General features: G+C 39.0%; 1 protein-coding gene across 1 annotated transcript; it reads left to right on the top strand.

Annotated features, from left to right (window-relative positions):
• Positions 1-3,903: 3,903 nt before the first annotated feature.
• Positions 3,904-25,254, top strand: LOC131271180 (protein gooseberry-neuro). The gene is made up of 6 exons (XM_058272572.1): positions 3,904-3,967; positions 5,640-5,953; positions 8,717-8,788; positions 11,052-11,175; positions 24,423-24,884; positions 24,944-25,254. Exons 1-6 carry the CDS (start codon positions 3,904-3,906, stop codon positions 25,252-25,254), a joined length of 1,347 nt encoding a protein of 448 aa, XP_058128555.1.
• Positions 25,255-26,719: the final 1,465 nt, after the last annotated feature.

Here is a 26,719-nt window from a genome sequence, read left to right on the forward strand (position 1 = left end):
ACAATAAACACATATGCGCTGTCAAGCATCAACGACGACCTAGAACACACCAACATGTAATGGATTAAAGATGGTGCAAACAGGGTGTTGACAATCGATTTCTAACGGCATTTTGCACACATCACTTTGCCTCGGTTACACTGCATTTGGATACGCACCCTATGACCATTGGGTTTCTAATGGCCTGAAGATAAATAAAGCCCATCCCATCACTAACATGTACACTGAGCTATTGCTAGCACTCATTGGAAATTAAATGGTCTTTAAGGAAAGTTTTTTGTAGACATAAAAAAATAAAGATAACTTAATCCAGTATTTTACAGAACATACATAAAAGAATGGAAATAAGCCATGTATTTCTTTTTAAGCACAGAAATTTTTGTTTCAGTATAGCTTCCATTGTTCAAGTTTGATGCTAGATGCGATGACGTTAGCAGCATACCTATAGTAAATAGTATTTGCATGTATATGCAAGCCTCTCCATGCGCAATTGGAAAAATTAACCAAAAGATGGTGGCTACATGCACTTTCTTGCTTTGGCTTCTTGCCTTTTGCCTTGCTCTAGCTAAGATTTCACAGAATAGTTTTCTCCTGAAAGTGCGGGCTCCGTCCGGTCTGGGGTAAATTCTGTGCTCGAACTGTGACAGTCATCTGGGAACGATAGGTTGAATCTGGCACCCGTTTCAACAAGTGTCGTAGAGCAAATGGGTCTTTAATTTATGATGGTACACAGCGCCCGCCACATAGACAGAACCAGTGAAGAGGGGGATCTTCAAGTTTAAACGACTAAAGATTGTTACGGTTGAGCTCTTTCCACTGTCAGGGGGCATGCCAAGGGTCACCATGTATCGCAGGCCGCGATTGTTATCGCGGATGCTCGTGCCCGCTTGAAAGTGTAATTCTATTGTTATTAAATTTAAAACATCCGTAAATCAGATGGGCTGATTGACCTCCACCGTAAAAAAAGATTTTTAACCTACACATGGTGCTGGAAGATCGTGGAACGTTTTAAACCAATATAGAGCATTCATTATTTTGAATCAAAATTTACATTTTGAAGATTGGATTTAAAGAAATCATTGTTGGCGTACGCAAAGCTAGACAGGGTTTTACCAAAGGGTTTACAAGATAAGTTTCCATTTATAGTATCGCATAGTATGTTTGATTTAGCTTAATCGCCAATCACTGGAATCGACGTGAATATAACTTATTAGTGTAGGTTAAAAACTCTTTGAGTGTTATGTTAAATCGTATTCAATTTTAAAGAAAACCATTTTAGTAATTCAAAGTTAAATTATCTAAATGAAGCCAATTGAGTAGTGTATTAGATTGCACAAAGCTTTACTTCGAGTATTTAAAGGAAAGTTGAATGTTTTATTTTATGTATTTTAAGTATCACAACATTTCAGGTAATGACAAACCTCATTTGATGTTTTATTCTGTCCATTATAATGTGGACAGCAATTTGAATTTACTTTGGTATGTAAATATTTCGTTTCGTGTTTCGTTAATAGATAACTGATATAACAATTATATTAGTTTTGTAACAGCGCTACAAAATTTAAAATTTGAACTCGAACCAATCTATGCCCCTTACGTTATACTCCGAAATAAATAAACTGTAGAATAGTATTTCATACCGAAGCTGCTGATTCGGGAGTCATCACGACTGCGCCAAACGATTAACATCTGGATCAGTTCGTCGATGAATCGACGAAAGCAGCATCAGGTAGCCAATCAACAAACACACGCGCTTGCCGCTATATTCGGACCACGGAGTATAATAATCATCAACTCGTCGTTACGAAAAGTAGGCGGAGTTGTTTTTCCTTTCTTTTTCCCGCAGTACCTCTAAACTCGTACACCGTCATCGAGGTTGATGAAATCCGTTTGTTGCGCGCCTCGTTCACGCTTCCAATCGCGCAGGGGGCTTTGATGTAGCTGCTGTTCCTTGGGTCGTCCGTTTTGTTTTAGTTTCCGCTGAATACTGTAACTACGACATTTCCCCTTCTGACGCATTTCTCCGTCTAATTCCTTTTTCCGGTTTCTGCCTATCATTGTCGGCCCTTTGCTACCACCAATTCCCTGCCTGCAGTTCAAGCGATCGCCGGAATTGAGGAACGCCGTAAGGTCTTGGGAAAATCCCCTCGAACGCAATGAATGGCTGATCGGATGTCCCCTACTCAAAAGCGCAAAGCGCGAGGCGGAACCGTGGCTCTAGAAGGGTCCAACACCTAGCTGCCCTGAGCCTAACTTCCGAGCTCGACAACAACAGCTTTCCGTCAAAGGGTCGGATAATGCACACCACAGCCGCGGCACAGCCGATCCGCCACCTGGAAGGGAAGGGAAAATCAAGACCACACCAGCGCCTAATGGGAAGGATGGCTACGGTAGCCCAAGAGTGACAGAAAGGGGCGCCCATCCATCGGCGCAGGGCAGAGTGAAACCCCTTCAGCGGCGTGCATTGATCACGGACTGCTCGGCGTCGTGGCCGTTGGTGGCCAGCCTTGAAGTTGGTGGGAGAAATCGAAATAAGCAACTCCCTCCGATCGATCTAACAGACTCGGACGAACATAGTCCACGCTGCTCGGTGTGATGCCACGTGCGCGCTTGTGTGAGTGTCGACGACGAGGTGGCATTCGTGCGCATTCGGACGCGGAATCGCAGCTCTGCCACGGAATAATCGAGTAATGTTTTTGTTTTTCCGTCCGTGGCCAACCAGTTACTTCCAACGACTTTCGGCAGGCAGTCGCGGTCGCAGTGATCGGATCAAACGGAACCAAACCCTGGACCAACGCTTGGTTCCGAGATCGGTTCATGCGTAGACGCAACGCGGGTTATAGTGCGCGTGTTCGACGTTTTCGTTTCTGCGATGAAAGATTTCTACGCGCGAAAGAAGATCTGGTAGCGATCGAAAGCGATCCCTGGGTGTTGAAAATTTTGCCGTGAAATCAATCTCAATCCGTACCAAAGTGTTTAGTGAAAACGAAAAGTTCCTGTTTCTTTTTTAGAACAACGTCTTGCAATCTCCTCACACGTGCGCGGTGTGACACTCTGCAATCATAAGCGTCATTAATATCATTATCTTTCCGCGCTCCATCGTTCTGGCCCACCTGGTTCTTGAAAGGCTATGAAAGGCACACCTTTGCCCATCGAGTCGGAAAAAAGGAAACAGTAAGTCGAAGCGCCACGTTGCTCAGTTCCTTCATGCGTCAGTGCCCTGCCAGGCGTCGCATTGTCACGATAGCGAACGCGTTGATTGTGCTCTTAATTATAGTGTTTGTTGGTGGCAATTTGGTTGTTTGTGTTAATTAAATTAATTTTATCGGCTGACATGCCACTGGTCAGGAGAACGTCAGGTAGCATGTTGAATTTAGCCGATCATTGAAAGAAGAAATAGGAACGCAACTGGAAGTGCTGTTTCGATATGCAAGCATAGTTTACTTCTAAACAATCGATGTAGTTATTTTCTTCACTTGTGACAGAGCCAATTTATGTATATTTGAGGCGATTACGTGAAGATCCTAGAGAAACGCGTGCAACCTACGATGCTAGTGATCAGTGAACCCTTGCATACCAATTCTGTAGCCGTGCGGATCTGTGCTGTAAATAATGGTAGTGCATGGTAGTTTGAGAATGCTACGAGAAAGGATCTGACGACTTTCTTCTTGATAGATTTGCTTTGCTCACTGTTACTTCGCACAACACCTCCCCGACATAAAGCCGCCGGTAAACGAGTGGAAAAGAAACTTTTGGTCTGGGGTTTTGCTCGCTTACTATGTGATCGACATCAAGAATAGTGAAGAGTTCAGCACATATAATACAATTGTCATAATAGTGTACCGTCGAGTGAAAAGAGTGAATAGAGTTACACATCCAAATTGAATACCGTCATCTGAGAAAATGGATATGTCCGGCCCAAACTCATTAAATATGAGACCACTGTTTAGTGGTTATCCTTTTCAAGGTATGGCTGAATCTAAAACAATCTGTATTCTATAAGTTAAAGTTAAACTAAGCGTATTGGTTGATCATGGTCATGAAATAACTAAATTAATTGGTCATTTTTATTACAAGAAGATCTCACGTGAATTAATTTGCAGGAAACAGGCGATTTTAGAAATCTTCTGATAATTAAATATTAGTTTAGTATTGTGGAGAGAAACCGTTCGGCGTTTCGTTTATAAAAATGTATCTGTACAAGTAATTTGAGAGTGACCCATTTTACTGAGATCATGAGTGTAGTGAGTATTGTAGCCATAATTAGTTCCACTGCTGATCCTTTGTCAATGATTGGCCTCAGGTCACCGTGTTCTGTTGCTCTGGTATGTGAAGGTGTCGAAGCGCAAATTCACCATGCAGGACACAACAGCCGTAAGGCGAAGGATATAATCCGACGCTACAACACAATAAGAGATATAAGGAGGATAGGATCTTTTTCGGAGGAATCCATCGTTCAAACCTTTCAATCGGCCAGTTCAGTTATTTTCATCCATCCATCCATCCTCACTCCCTCGGCTTGGCCAGTCAATGCTCGCGAGAGCCGACCACGGAGAATGGAACCGCGGAGGTCGTTTTTTCAACGGGCATTTCTTCCATACAGTGACTTCGTTACGGAGCATATGGTCGACGAATTAGCTATACCTGTATTGCAACGAATCGAAGGACTCATACCACGAACAGACAGGGGCGAGAAAAAATGGAAAACCGGAAAATCGAAATTTTTCACGGTTCCACCAGATGTTTTCCTGCTACGATTGATCCAGCCAAACGATCGATGGCAGCTTCTGGAATAAGATTTGTTGTTCCACTCAACATACAGGGATCTGCTGCTACAATTACGTGCATCGTCCAGTGTACGTTATCTTACTTGCACTTACTTATACACAGGTCGAATCAATCGTTCGTGACGTCAGCACTATACTGTCAGTTACCGACAGTTGCATCTTTGAAGCTGGAATAAAGATGAACGGTGTTCGCCATAAGCTCTTGTTCATCTTTCACCATCTATACCATAGGTGGTATGACATGATGCCACATGAGTGCTTGCTTTGGTGGAATGTGTTCCTATGCACTTGTCGTGCCGATAAATAACACATCTAAGGTTTAACTGTATTAAAGTATAACTGTCATCAAAGAATAAACAGAAATTTTCAGCTAAAAAAGTAAATTGTTAAATCTAATGCAAAGATCACCTCATACTGTCATTTTTTCCATAGTCAAGAGAAAAGAAACAGGTTTAGTTTGACACTTTCAAAATTTCTGCTTCATTCTTTTACCAGTGGCACATTTTTTCCACAACAGTCCACAAACACTGATATTATGATACGATGAATGTTTAAGCACTGTCACGTACAACGCTAGACAGTAAAGTTGTTTGTCATCTTCTATAAGGTTTGCCTTAAATTCAGGTCATTTTCCTAACGGTACCGATGTCTGCTTAATGAGCGCCTTTCGAAAGCTAGTCACGTAACGCACATTTGTTGTATTATAAAAATAGTTTCTGTTTTTTTGCTTTACGGAGATTAGATCTGCCAAAACATGTAGTATTCCCTAAACACCTTTCAATCGCTTTTGTGTAATCAAATGTTTGTTTTACTTTTACTGAGATATCGTATCATTCTATTTGCCTCTCCTAGGTCAAGGTCGCGTAAATCAATTGGGTGGTGTTTTCATAAACGGGCGGCCGCTGCCAAATCATATTCGGCTGAAAATCGTGGAGATGGCCGCGTCGGGAGTGCGGCCTTGCGTAATCTCACGCCAGCTTCGTGTTTCACATGGATGCGTATCGAAAATCCTGAACCGCTACCAAGAAACCGGTTCAATTCGTCCCGGAGTAATCGGCGGCTCGAAGCCAAAGGTGGCCACACCCGAAGTTGAAGCGCGTATCGAAGAGATGAAAAAAATGAATCCAGGAATCTTCAGCTGGGAAATACGGGAAAAGTTGATAAAGGTATGTGTAGAACAATATTATTTTTGGAACTATTTCATGTTTGGAGCATACATTTTTGGATGGTTTGCAATTGTAATTTTCTTTATGTTCCAACCTAACGGCCGGATTAATGTCTAGCTTTTTGTCTAGAACTGTGGTTGTAAATCTAAGCGTATTGTAATGCTAACTTGGAAACATGGAAGATGCGTAATATGTTAATTGAGTTAAAAAATATTGGTGTTTTTATTACAAACAAAACTCTTCGAATCGTGTTAAAGAACATTCAACAGAAAAACAGACTGAATCCATTATTTATTTATAATATTCTACTTGTTGGTAGGTTCTGATGTATCATACAGACGAAATTCAAAATGAATTGATATTAGTAAATTAATTTTAAAAGTGTATTTTACTGTAAATTGAGTAGTCAGCGACCGGTTTTCAAATTGTCTAAATACTTACCCAGGTTTTAAGTGATGCTTTATTGTTAATAAATGATTAAAAAAAAGAAACTAAGTTACGCTATGTATTCAAGTTTTTTCCGATTTATGTAGGCAAATAAGAATACAACTTTGAGGAAGAACGGCGTGTCAATATAAAAAGAATAAAATTCCATGCTGCCGTGTACTTTATTGCTCACAAAACGTTAAGGTTTGAAACGAAATTGCCAGTCATTCTGACGTAATTAACTGAAACGTACAGTGCATGTATGTACTAATTCACGGTATGTATGTGTGATGCTTTCATTGTTCAATATCTTCTGTTCAAGAGATTGAGTCACGATGAAATAGAATATCTCATTCTATCTTTTATTAGCTATCTTTTAACATGAAGTGTGAATTCCAGGTTTACTGAATTTCGGCTTAATAAGGTTCTATTTCTGCAAAATTACGTTTTGTCTGACGGTTTAGTAACTAGCGACCATTGACAGTTTTTTTGAAAAGCTCAGTTCTTTTATGCGTTACGATATCCTGTATTTGGTTTGGTATATTTCATCAAATTTAAGTTTCCTTAGGGAAGTATTAAAGCTTATTTAGCAAATTCATCGTTCATTTTCAGTCTGGCTTGAATTTCATTTCAAACCTGGAAATTCTCAATGATACACACTTGCTCTTTCTTCTTAAAACTTGCTCCATGTAGAGCGGGTGGCGACCTACCATACATGCAAGGCCCAAAACGAGGGGCGAAACTAAAATTAGGCATCATTTTGGGGTGTTAATTTGCTCGGGAGCCTTTAAAGCCTACTGCTGCACCCCGATGCCGCTAATGACTTTCCAGATGATGAATTGCCTAGTGTTCACTTTCGGTAGTCGAAAGCCCCTTTTGCCACTGATGTTTCCTGGGGCAAACGCTTGAACACTCCGGCGATCATTATTTGCTGTATGAGCTCTCATGGCGGATTGACTGGTTCGCGGGCAACGGGCGATTATTGAAAGAGTGAGAGATCGCGGAACAGCGAGCGGTGAAAAAAAGGCGAAAAACTGGTATATCCGAATGAAGTACAGCAACACGAAAATTGAACAGGTTAAACATGATCAAAAAACGGAGCATTTCGATCACAGTAGCTGTAGGTTTACAAACTTTCGTAATCCAATTGGATCATTCAAAGTACATTCTGATGAATGGAATCGTTCGACGGCCTGGCGTGTGACTGCCGGACCGAAATGGTCGTTTGCAATATACATCATTTATTTTCAAGATAAAGAAAAGTGTTACAACAATGAAACTTCAATTTTCTACCATGACTCGTCATGACGTAACGGCATGAAGAATGCTTCACTGGAAAGCCGTGAATGAAATTTTCAAGAAGAACAGGGACAAACCACTGCTCAGATGGGGCGTAGTAGCGTTCGCGAACGATTAACATTTTTCACCCGACATAAATTCCAGTAGCGTATCGGAACTTTAGCCACGTGTTTTTCAATAATGTACACATCCAATTGTTTATCTCATGGTGTCGATGTCGATCAAGAAATACAAACATGAGAAGGGTTGTATTAAGCATACCAATCGACAGAAAAACTGGTGCCTAATGGTGACAAGACAAGATTTGACTACGAAACCGGTGGAGAAATGTAGTTTTAAGGAAATAGATTAATTTATTCTGTCACAGATTCAAGATCGGTGTCTTTGAGGTTTAAGGCCGTTCTCAACGGTCGCCGCCAGAAGTTTGACAAAAATATTCCAAAATTAATCTTGTTTTTTTTTTCCACCAACTACAAGTGTTTGAGACATTCAATCAATAATGAATCGAATGATAACTTCTGTTGGCAGTCTCCCTAGTGATATTAAACGTTTATCTCATGAATGGCAAAGGCGATCAGGCACCGCTGGTCACTTGCATAATCTTCTCCCCACTGACATTTACCTGGCTACAACGGAAATTACACCGCGATGATCCGATTAAGAAAATTTGTTTTCCATCAACCAAACGTGCTAGAAACGAGATGTCAACAAGACACCTCGACGAAGCCGGCAATCAGACGTACATCAAATAAGCTTTTATTTGGAGCTCGAGGGGATTCCTGCATAGTTCGTCTCCGGCCATGTTCAACCGAGTTAAAGCTGGCGAGATAAGTATTTTAGAAACTGTCATGTCAATCTCGAAGGTTGTAGCCGTGTGGGTCGGGTGTCGCTTGTAGACGGTTGTGTCCGCTAAGTCGGCAAAACGGAAAGGAAATCAAAGCTTCTGAGCGGTGAATGAGTCAAGGGGGAACAGCATACCAAAACACAGCATATATTGTGGTATAGAACGTTTTCCTTTCTGCTCTTTTACCATTCTAGACGGCCGCCCCGGACGAATCCAGCGATGTTAGACATCCTGGTCAACTTGGACCTGGTGTTGACTTCCGGCAGGTAAATGCCTAATAACAACATTAAATTATTGCCAGAACGACACATTACCTACAACCAGAAACGCAATCAATTTTGAAACGAAGTTTTTATAATATGAAACAATAGACTATCCTATTCCTTGCGAATGTAGTTCAAACGGTTTGATATAAATTTGAATCAAGTCTATTTCGTCAAAATTAAGTCTATAATGGTTGACAAAACAATAACATTCAACAAAAAGAGTATAGATAGTAATGGCACAATCTCATATTTTTCTAAATATATGCATTCACTACAATAATTGATATGAATAGTTACCGATTTCATTTATTTTCGGATTGTACACTGAACAAAAGTAAAGCAAGAGATTTGCGTATCTTCACGTTTTAAATCTTACACATAAATGTAACGTATGATGTTGATTTGGGCGATGGTGTTCATTAAGCAGTGAATGCACCGAAAGATACTTTCATCGTTTCCCTTTGCGCGCCTTCTTGGAAAACAATCTAAAAGATGAGAATGTAGCCACTCGCTCTGGTGGCCAAGTTTGCGGTGTTCGAAAGATCAGGTACGGCATATTATTTTCGCCCACGCGTCTCACTGCATCTGGCGTGCTCCGCGAAATTAAGCAATTATCCTTTTTTCAGAAGATTTCAGACCTTCATACTGCTGGCTCTGCTTTAAAAATTGATGCATGTCTTCATGATTAGATGATTGACGAGTAAAATACAGACATGAGATGTCATAAAACCGCATGAGTGTTTGTTAAGATTTTGAAATCGTTAATATCTGTGTTTGAGTAAGTCTTGTAGTTATTTTCATTATAATTTTAATAAACAGTGCAAATACTAAAAATCGATTGACATACTAAAATAATCAGATAAACCATTTCTAGTTGTTGCATTGTGCTCTTTATGCTATTGCCCTGGCGGAATCAAAAGTAAGACAAACTTCATCAAGTTTTCGATTTATTTACCGCCTCTATACCACTCTCCTTCTTTCGCTAATGAAGGGTTTCAGTATTCTTTGAGTTGTTTAATTTTTGAATGAGTTTCCCAATAGCTTCACCAAAAAGGTGTTATCATGATCATCATTTAATTAACATCGAGAAACGCGTCGAAACGAACGATAGACCAGCGGTCCCGTGAATCAGGAACTTTATCTTGCATAAAGAAAACTACTGGATAAGGCAAGGTGGGAGAACAGAAAAACGCCGCGGTCCATCTCACTCAACCTCATCCCATTGATTTCAGTTTTTGAGCTTCAAAACCTTTGTCGTTTAAGCCGCGCCGCCTGCAGGATCCCACTTCAAACTGGAGTTGATGACGGTCTTCAACCAAATTTGTTGATTTTAATTGAAAAATAGATGTTCGACGCTTCTAAATCTTTGATGCGGCTTAAAGCAGGTGTCAAGGAACAATAACTCAATTTTATATTGATTTGATGTTGTGGGGGTGAATCCGTTCGGAGATAAACAATCTATTTTACTAAACCCGTTACGGTTGAATTGTAGCTCTACAATCAAAATTATTTTCATTTATTTATTTTATTTTGATTATTTGATATACCTACATTTTGCGGGACATTTTGCAAACTGACTTAGTTTAAACATCGAAATAATCGATAACATGAAGAAATTGCGTGAACAAAAACGTACAAACATAAACTAAACGTGTCTCTTGGGCACATGGTTAAATGAATAAAACAAACTAAAAATAACAATTTCTGACCAGCAGCACAAAAACAAAACCCATACGTAGCGACCTTTCCAGCCATATGTAGCAGCCATAAAGGCCAAACGTAGCGGCCTTTCCAGCGATCTCGAAGAAAACGAAACTTGAAGGGATACCGCGCCTTAGAAGTGGGAAAATTTAATTAGAAGCTGAGAAAAGGCTTAGCACCTACAAATTTATGAGTCAACTGGCTGGTTTCCTTTCACAACAAACTCTACTCGGAAGCAAATCATAAAATGACAACATTGTTTGAAGAAGAAATAGGACCTGTGAGGAATAAACAGCATTTCTCGTGGTACATGTAGAGAGATAGAAAATCAGGAGGAACTAAAGAATTTCAAACGAAGGAACAAATCTAATGAAAGTTAAATAGTTTTCCGGTCATCGCATGGCAGGTTAATAGTCAAAGAGTAGGTGCCAAATGCATCGACAAACGAAACGAAAGGGATCTTAAGCAGCACACACATGACTCCAAACATAAAACACACGAAACGCTCGAACTGTGAGGGTTATTTTTAAGTAAACCCACTTTTTTCTGGTAATATTTTCAGGAAGGGGTGACGGATCCACCGAGCGTTTCATCAATCAGTCGGTTGTTACGTGGAGGAGGGGTGGAAGGAGGACGCAAGGACGATGATAGCAGAAAGGATTACAGCATACATGGGATCTTAGGCGGTAAGTAAAGCAGAATAAAGCATAAATAAAGCGGAAACACAACATTAAGTTTCTCTCTTTAATTCAATTCCATATTGAAAACAATCAATATTTTTGACTTCGTCCAATTGCCTCACAAAACACACACTGTCGAATTTTGAGTCTGGCCCTTCTTGTTATTATAAACGGCTGACCACCGACCTATGATATACTGAATATATAATATCTACGTGGAATGAAAGGTAGCAGTAAATTTTCTTGAAGAAAAAGCTTAAAACAGGTTGTAACAAGAATTTGCGAGGGCATGATATTTTCGTTTAGAATATCTACTTAAAACTGATTGCTTAAATCATTCATCTTTTGTTTAGTAAAGTAGTAATTCAGAATGCTACTTTATATGTTTCTATAAAAACAAAGCTATGTAACAAAGTTAAGATTTTAACCCAAAAAAGTGGAGATAACGTCCAGAATTATATCGTTTATGGATCAATTGTAGGTTCACCATAGAAAATCAAATCAAGGATGTTGACCCAAGCTACATGAGCGACGTCGTTTGGTCCATAATTACCATTCGTTATAACGTTATGCTATAGCATACTATAAATTATACTACATTATACGACACATTTACGCCTATCATTATTGGTAATTTTATAAATACAAGAACATACTAAATGAAATAACAGATGTGGAGCAATCAGTTAGCTGTAGAAACTGTACTGTGTAATTGTGTATCCACTGAAAGGTACTTCTTCTTCTTGGCGTAACGACCTCTTGGTCATGCCTGCCCGTTTAAGGGCTTACGAGACTTGTTTCCCTGTTGTACGTGGATAGTCAGTCCTCTCGTACAGGGGAGGGTCCGGTCTCGGTTGGGATTCGAACCCACGCCGTCGAGGTGGTGAGCCCCAGCGCTCATGGGCCGATTTTCTAACCGGCGCTACCGCTCGGCTGTCGCGGACCCGCGGACTGAAAAGTACAATAATGTTGAATTGCTCCATATATTCAATTAAACTTAATATGATTTGAAAACGATATGAAACGATCGAATTTTGAAAGCTATTTCATGTCATCGATACGCTTATGACAGAGATCTTACTGCTCACCGTTTGAAATGGGTGAAAATGCTGTCTAGATTGTTTTGTCTATGTGTACGTGAAAAATTAGTCCTCCCGTACTTGGGAGGGTCCGATCTTGACTTGATTTTTGAACCCAAGCCGTTTATTGCTGGGCTAGTTGTCTACAAATGAAAACTAAGATCACGGATAGCTAACAACCATTTGAATGATTCATTGAAAGTATGTAGTACTCAAAACATAACATCCACCATGGATGTTTTTGTAAAAGAAACTGATCAGGATCAATAATGTCATATTATGTCATACACAACCTGAGAACTAATAAAATAAAAACAATTTAAATCCAAGAAAGTGTACCAATGCCTCCCAGTAAAATTAAACACATAAATTTATTTAAAATTACAATAAGATATAACGGTTGGTAAGAATCTCTCTCCAATTAATTTCAAATAATAGTAAGGTTTGAGCAATTCAAGAAAAACTTCTCTTGATCTCAATGATTCTGATTTTTTAAACGATGTTCATTGTCTCCATCCTGTTCTTTAGATTTCAGATAGACAATGCTACAATGAGTATTCGCTGTCAGGCATATTGAAACATCATATTGTACCTTGTTCTACTGGAAATTTCTTATATACATGTTATGATGGTGTTTATCTCAAGAAAATTACTTACAGCTAGGACAATGTTTGATTTGTTTGGATGCAAATTTATGAAAGAATATATAATATTTAGTATAAAAAGTCTTGAAAGCCCTTAAAGGATAGGCATGACCAAAGGCGGTCTTTAAAAAATATGAAAGTGAATGTAAAGTTAAAGTTCACTGATAAGAACTAATTTTTATTAACGCAACTAATCCAACCATAAATGGTCTGTAAACCTATTTTGGGAAGAAATGTGGTCCGCGAGGTCAAACGAGTTTGACATCACTGCTTTAAAACTTCCGAAATGGTTTTTGCATATTTATGCCAATTGTTTGAAGTAGTAATATCAATAGTACCACGTATCAGAGCGGTACTATGTAGGGTCAATGATCGTTCAAACCTCCGTCCCAAGAAGGCAAGGTCCCCAAGAATATGAAGAACACCCTGGTCGAACATGCGGCCAAATGGGGGTATTGAATAATTTTTCCTTTTTACTTTTCCGAACCGCCCATGACAAAGGATTTAAGAGGCATTTGAAGCATGAAATTTATGCGGCATGTGCCTGCCGTGCCGATGTGTTTTGTTCTGTAGCTGCTCACATGCAGAGAGCTTCCGGAGGCGGTATGCCGGCGAGTGTTGAAAAATAGTCCTTTGGTATCGAAACAAATCGCTATCCATTGTTTTATGCAGCTGCAGGAATGTTGTGTTCTTACCTACACGAACAATTTGACTTTTAACACAATAGCAAGACTTACGACTAGGTTTCGAAGACTATTACCGGAAGTGTGCCTGACATCCTCAAAAGATGACCGGAAATGACGCCACTGGTTTTTGTTCTTTACTACCATAGATTATAGGAGCATAATATCGCATGTAAACCACATGGTACATCGACCTTGAATTGTTTCCGGGAGAAGGTGCAGATGCCATGACAAAAAAGAGTAAAACTTCACCTGTTTGCGATTTTTTACAATAGTGACCGTACATAACCAAACAAATCATGTGCAAACAATGCAATGTTTGCCTACATACTTGTGTCGTCTTTCTCCTATTTCGTTTATAACTTCAAAGGTGTTGGAGTAGCAAGACTGGTTATGAATATGGTGGAAGCCATTTAAAAAGGTGCATTCTTTGATCATAAACTGTGACCATACTTCATTTTATAAGACCACATTGGTTTCCGTAAATTACAATAACCACACAGTCTCATATTTTTTCTGGGACGAACGATCCCATCCCAAAAAAATACCCGTCTTAGTGGTATAAACGAAACAACCCACATTTGAATCAAAGTTCATAGTATTTTATAAACATTTTACAAAGAATCTAGTACGATTGAGAATTTGACGCATGTTGAGAGACGATACTAAAACTTTTAAAATTTCTTACGTCATCACAAATCCAACCAAATATCATAATAAAGCAAAAGATTTGAATTTGCTGATATGATTCCTCTTTCAGTGCTTTTATTGACAGTCAATCATTAAAATGCACAATGTCCAATTGATTGAAATTTTGTTTACTTCAATAAAAAATCCTAGTTTTGTAGATTTATACATCGACTTGATAATCCGTTATAGTTTAGAATACATTCCGATGTATAGTAAGTCCACCATAAAATTGTGTTTTGGGAAATGCACTGTTATGCACTGCCAGACCGTTTCAATTTTCAGGCTATAGTATATTGTTTTCCATTTGAAATAACATTATAACATGAAACGGCAACACAAACTAATGTTTATTCTGTCCAAAATTTCCTTTGGTTTGATGACGTCACGTGACAGCGAATTGTGCTATTTTCGAGTTGTGCACTTTTTCAATAATGTTTGTATACAATAATAACACCTACAATACACCATTCAAACGATTGTATACGAAAAGGTCACACAATAAGAAATGTGAGGCAAACGAATGTTTGATCTAAACCGCTAACCGGTAGCTATAGCTTCTTCATTTTGTGATTTCTGCCCATACAACAAAGAGCAGAATCAGAGGGAGTGGAACGTTTCCTCAACGTGATCCTGACGTCCGAATTTGAGCCTCGCTTCAAAAAGGATACAGGCCTGCATTATGTTCTTTATCCTCTATGTGACCCAATTTTTCTAGAACTTTTCCATTAAACTCCTTTCATGGAATCGTACCGGTTTGCGGTGTAGCACAAAGATGGTGTCCACTTTCAAGGGATGATTTGTGTAAATGTATCCACAGTGTACGTTGATTCTCCTCTTCCTTTCTCTTTGCCTCCTTCGACGAGGCGTTGGCTTTTCGCCTGCGCGAGCCCTCGGAAGCCACCCGGGAAGGGTGACAACAGTCAAAAGGCTGTGGTACAACATCATTTCCCAATTTTTCTAACTGGTATGTGGCTCTGCGGACTTGGTGTGAAGCCTTTGATGTAATGCCGCCAACGCTGATCTTGTGACAAGTAGAGCAGGACTTCTGGTGTGGTGGTTACACTTTTATCATTCGTTTCGGTGGTTGACAGCGTAATGCGTAGCACAACGGAGCCTATATCCGACCAGCAGAAGACGGTCGAGACAGAATCTCGTAGGAAATGCGAGACGGCATGACGGCCATGAGTGGATTTGTGGCGATGCCACTTGGGTAACTAAATCTAGCGGAAACTAAAAATCAGTGATTTGAATGTAGCACCTCGTACCTCATAAACAAGGCATACGAGACACAATCGTGTGCGGTCGCGATTGCACACGACGATCTTTTAGCGGAAATTACTTTTCCCCTCAACATCTGTTGGCAATAAATATTGGCTGAGCGATGTAACATATTAGTGCCATAATTTTATAACATTCATTTTTTGTCATTACTTTTATTCCTTTGATATTGTTGCCTTTGGCCAAATGAGTAGACTTAATTTTTTCAATGCTTTGGAATTCGTTCAAACAGAACAATTCCCTAGCTTTCGAACAATTCACTTGTCATGTGAAGAAATAGTAACTAGAATAACAGTAACAGAGAAGCATACAAAAACTTGTGTAACAGCAGTTTTCGACACGATGAAAAGCTTTTTCCTAACGAAGGCAACAAGAGCCCTGCCTATGTTGCAGCTTTCTGATTCAACCTGTATGTATGTAACTTTGCTTGCATGGTTGCTGTTAAGGGAGTTACCATTTCGTTTCTGTACCTTTTTCTCGCTTAAAGTTATCAAAATTCCCACCCAAAACAAGCCATGTAAGCGAGGAATCATTAATCATCCCAAGAACTTCAAGGGCGGCGTGCACCTGCAATATCTTTGTGAACTAGTTGTTCCGATTCTATTTTAGAAATTAGAATCGAGAGAGTGATGTATTATACTTCATATATTGTGAGAAGCGTACTGACGACCAAGTTTTGCTACTCATGTTTATGAGTGTCTCTGTACACTCTTGCCTAAGTACGTTTCCACTTTAGTCTGTATATAGATTCCTAAATAAAATCGATCGATTCATAGTTGTAGCGATTGTTGCTTACAGATGCCTCAAATTCTCAAATATATTAGAGTCGAACTATTTCACTTCCTATTTCCGGTACTGCAAGACGATTATAACTACTTCCTTAGCCGAACCTATGTTGAAAGAAATTCTTAACTAGATCCATGATTCGGAATGATACCGAAGCGCCTGTTACACGGTTCCATAATGTCTATGTCTTTTTTCCCATCGGTAATCCCCTTTTGGTTGAACTGCATTTTCCGTCGCTCTCAATCACACACTTCTTGATCGTACCGAACAATATTACACCTATTTGTGGCCTCCAACATCGAACAAATGAGGTAAAATCCTTTCATAAAAGGGACCAACTAATAAATGAGTGTGAGTTTACAGCAGCTAATACCGCAAAATTGTACCCAAGTGTCAACCGACACAATGGATCACATGATACCGAAGCCAATATACAGCAAGAAAGCGGTATACATCAAAAGATGTTCTTTTCCCGGGAACCTGCTGTTCCGACTCTGCACGTACTATACGCGATGGAATGTCCGAACGAAGCGAGAATCCGAGGGCCATCCACAAAAAATAAAGGAACTTCGTTTCGAAAGCTAAGGCTCTCGTCTACTTGAGCTGAGGAAGAGCTCCGTTTACCGGACGGTTTGCCGCGGCGAAATGGAATGAAAAATTGGTAAACGAAACCTCTTAGCCTTATTATAATTTATTATGGCGATTCGAACATGCAGACGTTGTGACGCTCATTCCCGATGGCTTGAGCGGTCGCATTAGCCACAACCTACCAACGGTATGTGATTCTACACGTAAGCAAGATGCAAAGGGTGTTATAATAAAAAGGAGAAAATTGAACCCTTCGTCCGAAGGTGCTAAGCCTGGTGGGTCTTGGAACAGTGCAGACCACAACTTCCTGTAGTTGCTACAATGATTACTGAAAATGACATTCTGTATCAGAGCTTGTGATAAGAGAATAAACATTAAAATTACTTAGATGTTTGGAAGAAATGTAACGAGCTTCTAAGCAAATAGAATAGCACATCGATTTGGTCATGACTAGCAATAATATTGTGGGGTGTAGAAAAATTCAACAATTTAAAATTGATCGACAGCTTCCTATTCGTTTTTGGTAAAAGTTTCAACTAGTTGCAACAACAATGAATGAAAATGTGCAAGAATTAAGAATATGAACATGACGCATATATAGCATCTTTGGTTCGAATCTCGACTAAGATCAAGACTCCTAGTCTAGAAACCCATAGATAGTGGGCAAGCATGACAAAACACAATTTTATGGTGTGTTGATTTTGTTTGTCAATTAGTGTTTAATGTACATATACTTGTTTTTTTTTTGTATTAGCAAAACTGAGTTTCAATTGTAAAATTTCTACAGATCTGCAGTGCTTAATCTTAATTTCTGTAAATTTCGGAATCGACGGTTCGATATTGGTGGAGCTTTCAGCGTACACAAAACTCCATACAAAAGAATCTAATTTTATGACTCGATATCACAATCTTTTCAACTTTGTTAACATATGTTTCATAACGTCTACTTTCCACATATCAACGTATTTTCTATGGTTGTGCAATTGCGATTCGGATTCATGAATTCATTCATGATCTTGTTTTAACGGTTTAGAGTTTCATCAGTCATTTAATGATAGAATTTGTAGGAAAAGTTTGATTTTAACTGCAATTTCTTGCAACTTTATATTTCATAAAACCGTACTACGCGGCGTTACAAAATTAAAACTGCTGTTTATCGTATCGCGCAACAGAATAGGTACGATGGCTTTCTGCGACCACTTTTCCTCTGCTCCTTCTGTTAGACTTATTCTCGCGATCCTATCAATCTAACTCCAAACCCGCCAGACTTCTGTCATCTGTCATTTGTCATCTACCACGCGATCACGTTGGTAAACAAAATTTACAGAATTATTAGCCCCAAAAGTTCATTAATGTTGAAAGAACAGACAAGTAAAGTCCAAAACATGGGTAGAGAGACCCCTTTTACGTCGCATGATTCACGCCAATGAAAGAATCATCAAGATTTGTGAACGATCCGAGAAAGATTCATCAAGATTTATTAAGGTTTCGTAAGATTCATCAACGTTTGAAGATTTGAATCGCAAAAGATTCATGTATCCATCTGAATGAATCTTAGGTGAAATATTCATATGAATGAATCTCGCCTAATCAATCATGCGCAATTTTCTAGCAGTGTTAAACAGAGCTCGAGCTCGATTAAACGAGCTCAAACAGACTAAGTTAACTGATTGAACAAACATTTTCGTCTGATATTGTTTGTAGACAATATCAGATACTGATACAGTATTTCCACTAAGTTCTAGCAGAATGAAGAAAGAATGTAGCCAGTTGTTTGTGGATTCGATTAACACTAGAACCATTGATGATCATGGCTCTTCGTAGCAATTATCTAATGACGATTGAATTAAAAAAATAGACAAATTTTCATATGCGATAAGAAAACAGTTTATCAAGCAAATTGAATGAAGTCTATTTTATTGTAAAGTTACATCTTTTCAGTACTTTTAAAAAATACTCCAACATCCAGTAAGTAGGATTCACAGTCCTTGGCCAAAACTTTAGCCATAGCAGACAAAACCAGTCATGTAGGGATGTTTTTCAGTTGTTGTGTGGCATTCACGACCAAATGCTATACCGTTTGGACTTTAAAATGTTGGAATAGGTCCTACCTTTAAGTGTTGTAATTGTTGAGAGGCATAAGGAGGGTTAGCAGTACTGGGTGTATTGATTATATTTGACCGATTCTACTCTCGCTGATCTTTGGGCATGATTTACTGTGGCCAGGTATGTCCAAACCACTGAATCGTACTCTTTATGATGTTTTCTAATAAAGTTGCTTAATTCCGTAAGGCACTGCACACTATACACTTCTCCATACGCCGGTAGTCTTGACAGGAAGAAACGCGACTTTGTGCATAGCCTTCTTGCTGGATTTCAGCCACGATATGCTACAAAACTTTTTAAATATACTGTAATAAGCTCAAAAGCAACATGAAATCCTGGTTTTTACTGCCTGTCTTTAAATAACCTTTGGCCACGTGATCCGCGATAAAGCTGGATGTTTCAACATATAATCAAACATAGTTGATTTAATGTTTTGGCCACACCGGATTCAATTTAAATGATACAGTTGTGAAACTAGTTCTAAATTTAAAAGAAACGCCGACCTATCTCTTAAAATTTATGAACAATAAAAATAACTCAACAACTACACTGCGTCCCAAAATGATAGCCTCACCTAGGTTTTTCTGTACAGGGCGAATACCGAGCATATGAATTTTTTCCAAAAAATTCACAAATATTTGTAAGTATAAAACGACTACTTTCCATAAATGTTGTTGAAGAAAACGAGAGAACAATCCCTTTAGTGCCAAGAAACTAAAATCAGTGGTGTCCCAAAATGATAGCCTCACTTAGGATTTAGATTAAATTATCAACAAAAATAGCATAAACGGATTAAAAAGTCATGGTTTAGTAATCAATGGGTCCTCCATTACGATTTATTGCTTGGAAAATTCTTGATGTCATGGTCTCCGATAATATTTCTAACGAATTTACTGACAAGGAACGCCAAGCATTTCGAATAGCAAGTTTCAGCTCTAATATGGTCTCGTAATGTCTCCCATCTTCATAAATCTCTTGAACTAGCCTTCCACAAACATTTTCTATTGGATTAAGATCTTGGGAAACGGCTGGCTAAGACATTGTTTCGATACTCGATCGTGCATGGTGAGTTCTTGTTGTCTTACTTGCGTGCACGGTAGCATTTTCTTGCTTAAAAAAGAGCTGTTGAGTGTTGTGATTTTCCAGATAAGGCTTTAAATGGTTGTCCAGGATGTCGATAAACATATCGCTGTTCATACGTGTTGGTATTATGGCCAATTCACTTCTACTAAGACCACTGAAGGCAGCTCAAATCATCACCGATTCACCTTGCGACTAGAGAAAAAACGTCGGTAACGTCTTAAATCTCTCCGGTAATGGATGTTTCAATCCGATTCATCAAGATTGAACATTTTTTCATCATTATAATCCACCTAACATGAATTATTAACTTAAAATTTGAACAAGACTACAAAGTGACAACTTACGTTTCTCCACTCATTCTTCCATGTCATATGTTCTGTAGCAAACTCCAATGATTTGATTGTGAAGTTTGAGGGCAGAAACTTTCTTCATGGACTCTCTTACAATATCAGAACATGAATTCAAAGCTCGCAATACAGCTTTTTTGTGCATATTCAACCAGAAATCGTTTTTTGTTTGTGGTTGAATTGAAAGCAACTTGAAGATTTGCTTTCAAGACGACCAGGAGCCTTCTGAAGCCCATATTAACTGGAATCTTTTACATAATCGTTAATGACGTTTGTGGATCTATTTATTAGCACACCAATCTCATGATTTGACCTGCCCTTAAAGCGATAAGCATCAATTTGACTTTTTTCTCGTTCCCAGAGTTGTTTTCCGCTTCCAATGTTCAAATTAAATTACAAATTAAAGTAAGAGAACTTAAAAATTACTTTTGACAACTGATGATGTGGCTAGGAACTGGGTTACTTTGTTAATTTGAATGATTTTTGAAGTGAGGTTATCATTATGGGACACTCCATGTTTTCAATTTTTGACCAAAATATTATAATTAAATTTTTTTTCTGATAAATTAGAAGTGAAACACATTTCTTTTAGATTAAGAAATATGTTTCTGTCGTTTATTTTACCTTGCGATCATTTAAAATAGCATATGAGCAAAAAAACTGGGTGAGGCTATCATTTTGGGACGCAGTGTATAGAGAGGGGTTTTACAACAATTGGTGCACATACTGCTTAAATATGTAGCCATCATGTGATAAAATTTCATCCATCTAGAAGAAGGGGTAAGAGAGGCCCATCCTACCCCCTACCCCTTGGTAGACATCTTCTTTTTTCTCTTTCGTAAAAAAACAGTCTGAATCACACAAAATCCGTCCATTAATTTACAACAAACATAACCATAAGGAGCCTAATTTTTCAAGTGTGAAATTCTTAAGCCTTCCTGCCTGCTTATAACTTCATATCACCAGCATGATAGAAATTCTGTAAAAAACTATGTTGCCACCTTATGATTATGCGACAGATTTGAAAAACATACAACACACACACATACATACTACTTAACACCGCCCATGGGGTTACGGCAGGGGTGGCTCTTATACAATAATGACAAGCTCTATCAGTTGTATAAAGACCCTTTATCGTTCAGCGAATTAAGCTCGCCAGGTTACGATGTCTCCGATTCCGCATGAGATCATGTCGTGCGAATGGCAGCGGACGAGCCAGCCCTTAAAGTCCTTTTAGGCTCTCCCGAAGGACAGAGCCACCCCTACCGAAGGTTGTTAGGCCTAAATTGATTGGTGGGTGGATGGCGTGGATGAAGCCACCAGTTGGTAGGTAAAAAAATCTGTTTGGCTAGCGACCATGAGTGGTACTGCTGGAGCTTCGTCAGCCCAAGACATGAAGAAAAAACACCTCACCTGGTTAATTTCATATCGAAGCAGGAGAAGCTCAGTTAAATGATTAATGCCAGTTATATGTAAAAAGAATTTGCTGGCGATTTGAGGTAACACTAAAAACAAATTTTTACGGTTAAAAAAAATGGTAAAATTCGAGAGTGTAAAAGTGAATATACTGAATGAAAACACTCTTTCGTTCGAATATTTGTTCTAATCGGATGAAATCGTGTAAATCAGCTAGTTTGTTTAAAAAATATGTGGGCTTATAATATGATATATTTATGTGTTTGCAAATGCCAGTCAGACTTCATAAAATTACACAACTTTTTTTTATCTGAAGTTTGTTCATTTTGAGAACTAATGGTTTTTTATGTAACAAATATTGAAAAAAAATCACAAAAAATGCTAGATTGATTGCATATTGAATTACAAATTTTTCCACTAAGCAAACATTTCAGGAGTAGATATTTGAGCATTGTCATTCAGCTCCATTCTAATAAACAGAGCAATGAATTGAAATCTCATTCTGCTCTCATTTCATTCCGCATCATACCGAGGTGGTGCAATGGCGTTATGGTGGTATAGGTTTTCATACTCATTAGTTCAGTTCTTTCCGTTCAACGAAGGCATAGTTGGTGCAAAGGCACTTAATCCTTTCTTTATTCACTGCCATCCTATACAGAGAGAAACGGAGATGAAGTTTTTTGCTGCGCTTGCAGTTACGACCCACGTCCATGCTACGCAAAACATGCAAGCGCGGAAGCAGTAACATAACGGCAACATGGATTTATCGTTCAAAATGCTCGCCACTAGCGCCAAAGCGCAGATGTTGTTCGCAAATGATGAGCACACAATCAAACTACATCAGGAGTACATTGTCTAGTTGCCCGGAACTGGCAAGAACTTCGATTATTCCATTTGGAAGTTACGCTTCGGACAACTGTATTGATGTATGGCAACGATTACTAAAACACTATTACAGACACACTATGTCATTATGTCAACCGGCTAATATATGCGTGTAACCACCTACGACAAACTGGTTGGCGTTCGTTCCACGAAATGATGGATATGTTGGAACAAAAAATCTAAATAAACACGAAAATGTGTAGCTGGCAATTAGCACTTGGTATATTGCGTTAGCCGTGGAGTACATAGAGCCGAAGCATTCCTCATCGTTTAAGTAGAAATTGTCAGCGCGAAGCTTATGTTCAATGATCTGCAAAGCGGAATGATTATTTCATCTAGATTTATTTATGTCTGTGCAATATTCTGCAAATGCTAGCCCACAATAGCTTACATAATCTTTTACTATTTCATCCTTAGAAATTTATAGAAGGCTGTTCATGTTCTCCAGGCAATCTTCTAATGCACCATTTATGGGTTCCACTCCTATAATTGAGGTTTCCCTTTAAGCAAACCGCATCGTCCGGTCTGAACACCGAGTCCATCAGTTGCACAATGCTTTACATTTTTGGGCTGCAGTCGTTGGTTTTCTTTGTCTGCCCTTGGGCTGACTCTTACTTTCTGACCATCCCAACACATCGAGTGATGTGCGTGATGAGCAGTTTTCCCTTCTGCTCTCGATACGAAGTCTCAATGGAGTTCCGAAATTCCTTTTTGCCCTGTGAGCGGAATGGTTATCTTTGCCCTCGAAGAACACCGTACTTAATAGCTTTTTAACGAATAGCCCATAAATGTTGAAAGTAGTTGCGTACGACACACGGAAAATAATCGTCAAGAACATTGTTAGGCTGAGAATGCTTATACATGTTATAAGAACAACAATTTAAAATGATTCATGCATGTTGTGACATTTCAGCGGAATCGATGCATCGATCGGTTGCAGTTGAAAAGCAGGGCAGTTTTTCGTGTTTGGCATTAGCAAAGATTTACACTCATTTGGAAAACATTGTTTTTGGTTTCATTTTCGCACTATAATAATAATGTACAGCTAAAGTAAGGAAGTCATAAATAAGATCGGTAAGTAACCGCAAGCAATTCAAACTGTCGAACCAACAAAAGGCTGTTCAAATTTTATTACATGCTTTAGGCGTCGTAAATGTTCTTTGATTTACTTCTACAGTATGATTGGAAAACATTTCAAAACGACTGCCGCTTAGAGAAACCATCTAATCTCAAAATAAATCTGTCTTGTATATTTGTGCTGTCTGAAAACCTCCTGATTCGATATTGGCATGATGTTGGTTGTGCAGCCTACTGAAACTCTACATCTTTCGTGTTTTAGTAATATGTTCTATTTGAACAAGTTTTGCATGTATCTTGTAAGTATAAATTCTCAATAAACGGAATGTGCAGCCTTATCCGTCGAGAGTCGAGACATTCAAAATGTGGGCGTTTTTTTTTTGTTTCGCTTACACTTCTAACGTAACGTGGAACATCTGGCACTGTTCGATGGTGAGAAGAAATTTAACTGATTTCAATTACATGCCACATTATGAACCCAAGCAAACACAATCCATCCGTAGCGGTGACTAATTGTTACATTTCGTTTTTTCTTACCACGATTTCAACAACATCGTTCCATGGTTCAATCCATGGAAACCATGGTAGGTCGCGGATCAGATTCCAGTGACACCGAGTCGGAGCCGGGAATACTGCTAAAGCGGAAGCAACGCAGATCGAGGACCACCTTCACGGGAGAGCAGCTGGAAGCGCTTGAGAAGGCCTTCCAGCGGACGCAGTATCCGGATGTGTACACCCGAGAGGAGCTTGCCTCCAGCACGAACCTAACGGAGGCGCGTATTCAGGTATGGTTTAGCAATCGACGCGCTCGCCTTCGTAAGCATGCTGGGGCGCAAATGTCCACACCTCTCGGCGGTCTTAGCACACTGCCCATGTCACAGTACCACCCAGGAGTGTCGTCCAACGAGCAATATCAGATGGCATCGGCGGCAAACTATGAGTTTGCTGCACAAAACCCTGCCAGCTTTTCGGCCGGCCACTTCCAACATGGTCACTTCGGTGGACAAAATTTTTCCTCCAACCACATGGGCTTCCATCAAAACAATCAAGGTATGCATTAGGCAGTATAGTTAAGAGATCGTTTGAAATGTTAAATTTTACTTTTGCAGAATTCCTGCCCCAAGAGTACTCCAAGATGATAAGCGAGGAATACATTAAGCCAGCGCATGAAAATTCCATCAAACTGAGTCCATCGGCCACCCATGCTGAAAGCTATGCCAAAGTTCCTCCGGCAGCACCAGCTGCCACAGCTGTGGCCACACAAGAGACACCTTGGAGCCAGTCCTACCCACCTCATCATCCAGCACAAGCCTACGCCACCAACCTTGTGGGGTGTCCTCCGCCCACAACGGCCGGACCTGGTGACTATCATCCTATGCAGCACGCTGCAGCAACCTATCCGAACAAGTACTGGTCATGATAGACCCATTGAAGTTATGTTAATTTCATTCTTTGGAAAGCTCCATGTGTACTAATTTAAACCCCTGCCTTTACTTGAGTGACGCCTTGGCTTGGGAATGTTGGCATTACAAGCATCGCTTTCTTCGTAGTTCCTGAACCGCAAAAATACCCAAATAGTGGCATTTCAATTATTTATTTTGCATGTAGATTGTATCGTAGGTAAACTAAATCAGATATACAAGGTTTGAGTCTGAATGCAGCACACTGAGCAATAGTTGTGGCAGCTACAAAACATGGTTTTGTTGCCATTCTTAAATCACGCGTTTGCTACACGAAGCTGTAAATTATTCTTTTGAACATAGAAGAATGCAACAAATAACCATTGATGTATTCGCAAATGCTCTGCCTCTTTTATGAAATTTTCCGGGAATTCGTCCATTTTGGTTTATAAAATATAACACGGTCAAGCATATCATTTTGTAAGTGGTAAAAAAGCTCAATTTGTATAGTCCAATAAAAACAATAGCAGCAACACCCGTGTTAAGAGAATGGTGGTCTTCTGTCTAATTTTGATTGACCCAACTGAGAGGCTTCAAGATACTATGTGAAACAAAAAAAAACAAAACAAAAATAAACACACATACATGCGTTTAGCGAGAGAATTTATGTTTTTGTGTTCCCTTCCGTTTATGACCTTTTAAAGACACGGAAACCTTCATCGACTGAAAAATAATAGGGAAAGGAGCAAATAACGCTATTCTGAAAAAGTACAATAACTTACGACATCGTGGAGATAGTTTATACAGGATGCTTCAAACATTGTAAAGTTCTTCTAAACAAAGCAACAAATCTTTTTCATTGATAGACTCTCATAAAGTTGACAAAAATCTGTAGAAGTTGAAATATTTGAGTCAAACTATCCTCGCAAAGAAGGATGTTCTCCACATCTGTAAGTGTAAAAATTCCACGCACGAATAGTAAAACAAATAATAAATACTGCAAAGAATAGCTGGTTCGTGGAAGGATAATAAAAAAATGCACTCGTTCTGTCTAAATTTCACTTTGTCATTTTGGAAAGAAATTTATGGTATTTAAATATCACAATTATGTCAATGGTTAACTGGGTGGTCCTATGCAATCATCACAAACTTCACAAACTCTATATTTTATGGATTTTTCCATAAAATAAAATCAAATATACAATTTACAACTTAAACTAAGAAACTCAATTTTAACGATGCTTTGGGATCAATTGTTCCTTTTGGGCCAAACAAAATTTAGGGAAAACGAAAAGTTCCAAAATTACAAAATGAAAATCAGAATTGTCTAATTAGATCTGTACTGGATCGTGAATTGTATCGTGCGTGTTCCTGCACTAGGACACCTAGGAACTAGAAATGAACAAGTTCCCCCTGCTATTTTGCAATACACTTCATCGAAAATTGAACTCATTACAAATGCTTATTTGAACTTTGCCACATAGT

This window comes from Anopheles coustani, unplaced genomic scaffold (assembly GCF_943734705.1).
Source record: "Anopheles coustani unplaced genomic scaffold, idAnoCousDA_361_x.2 scaffold_12_ctg1, whole genome shotgun sequence".
NCBI classification, from domain to species: domain Eukaryota; kingdom Metazoa; phylum Arthropoda; class Insecta; order Diptera; family Culicidae; genus Anopheles; species Anopheles coustani.

Excerpts from the sequence above, each read along its gene's own strand:
- LOC131271180 (XM_058272572.1), top strand. The coding sequence starts at position 3,904 with ATGGATATGTCCGGCCCAAACTCATTAAATATGAGACCACTGTTTAGT. Across the intron at positions 5,954-8,716 it reads TACGGGAAAAGTTGATAAAG|ACGGCCGCCCCGGACGAATC; the intron begins GTATGTGTAGAA and ends TTACCATTCTAG. Across the intron at positions 11,176-24,422 it reads CATACATGGGATCTTAGGCG|GTCGCGGATCAGATTCCAGT; the intron begins GTAAGTAAAGCA and ends AAACCATGGTAG.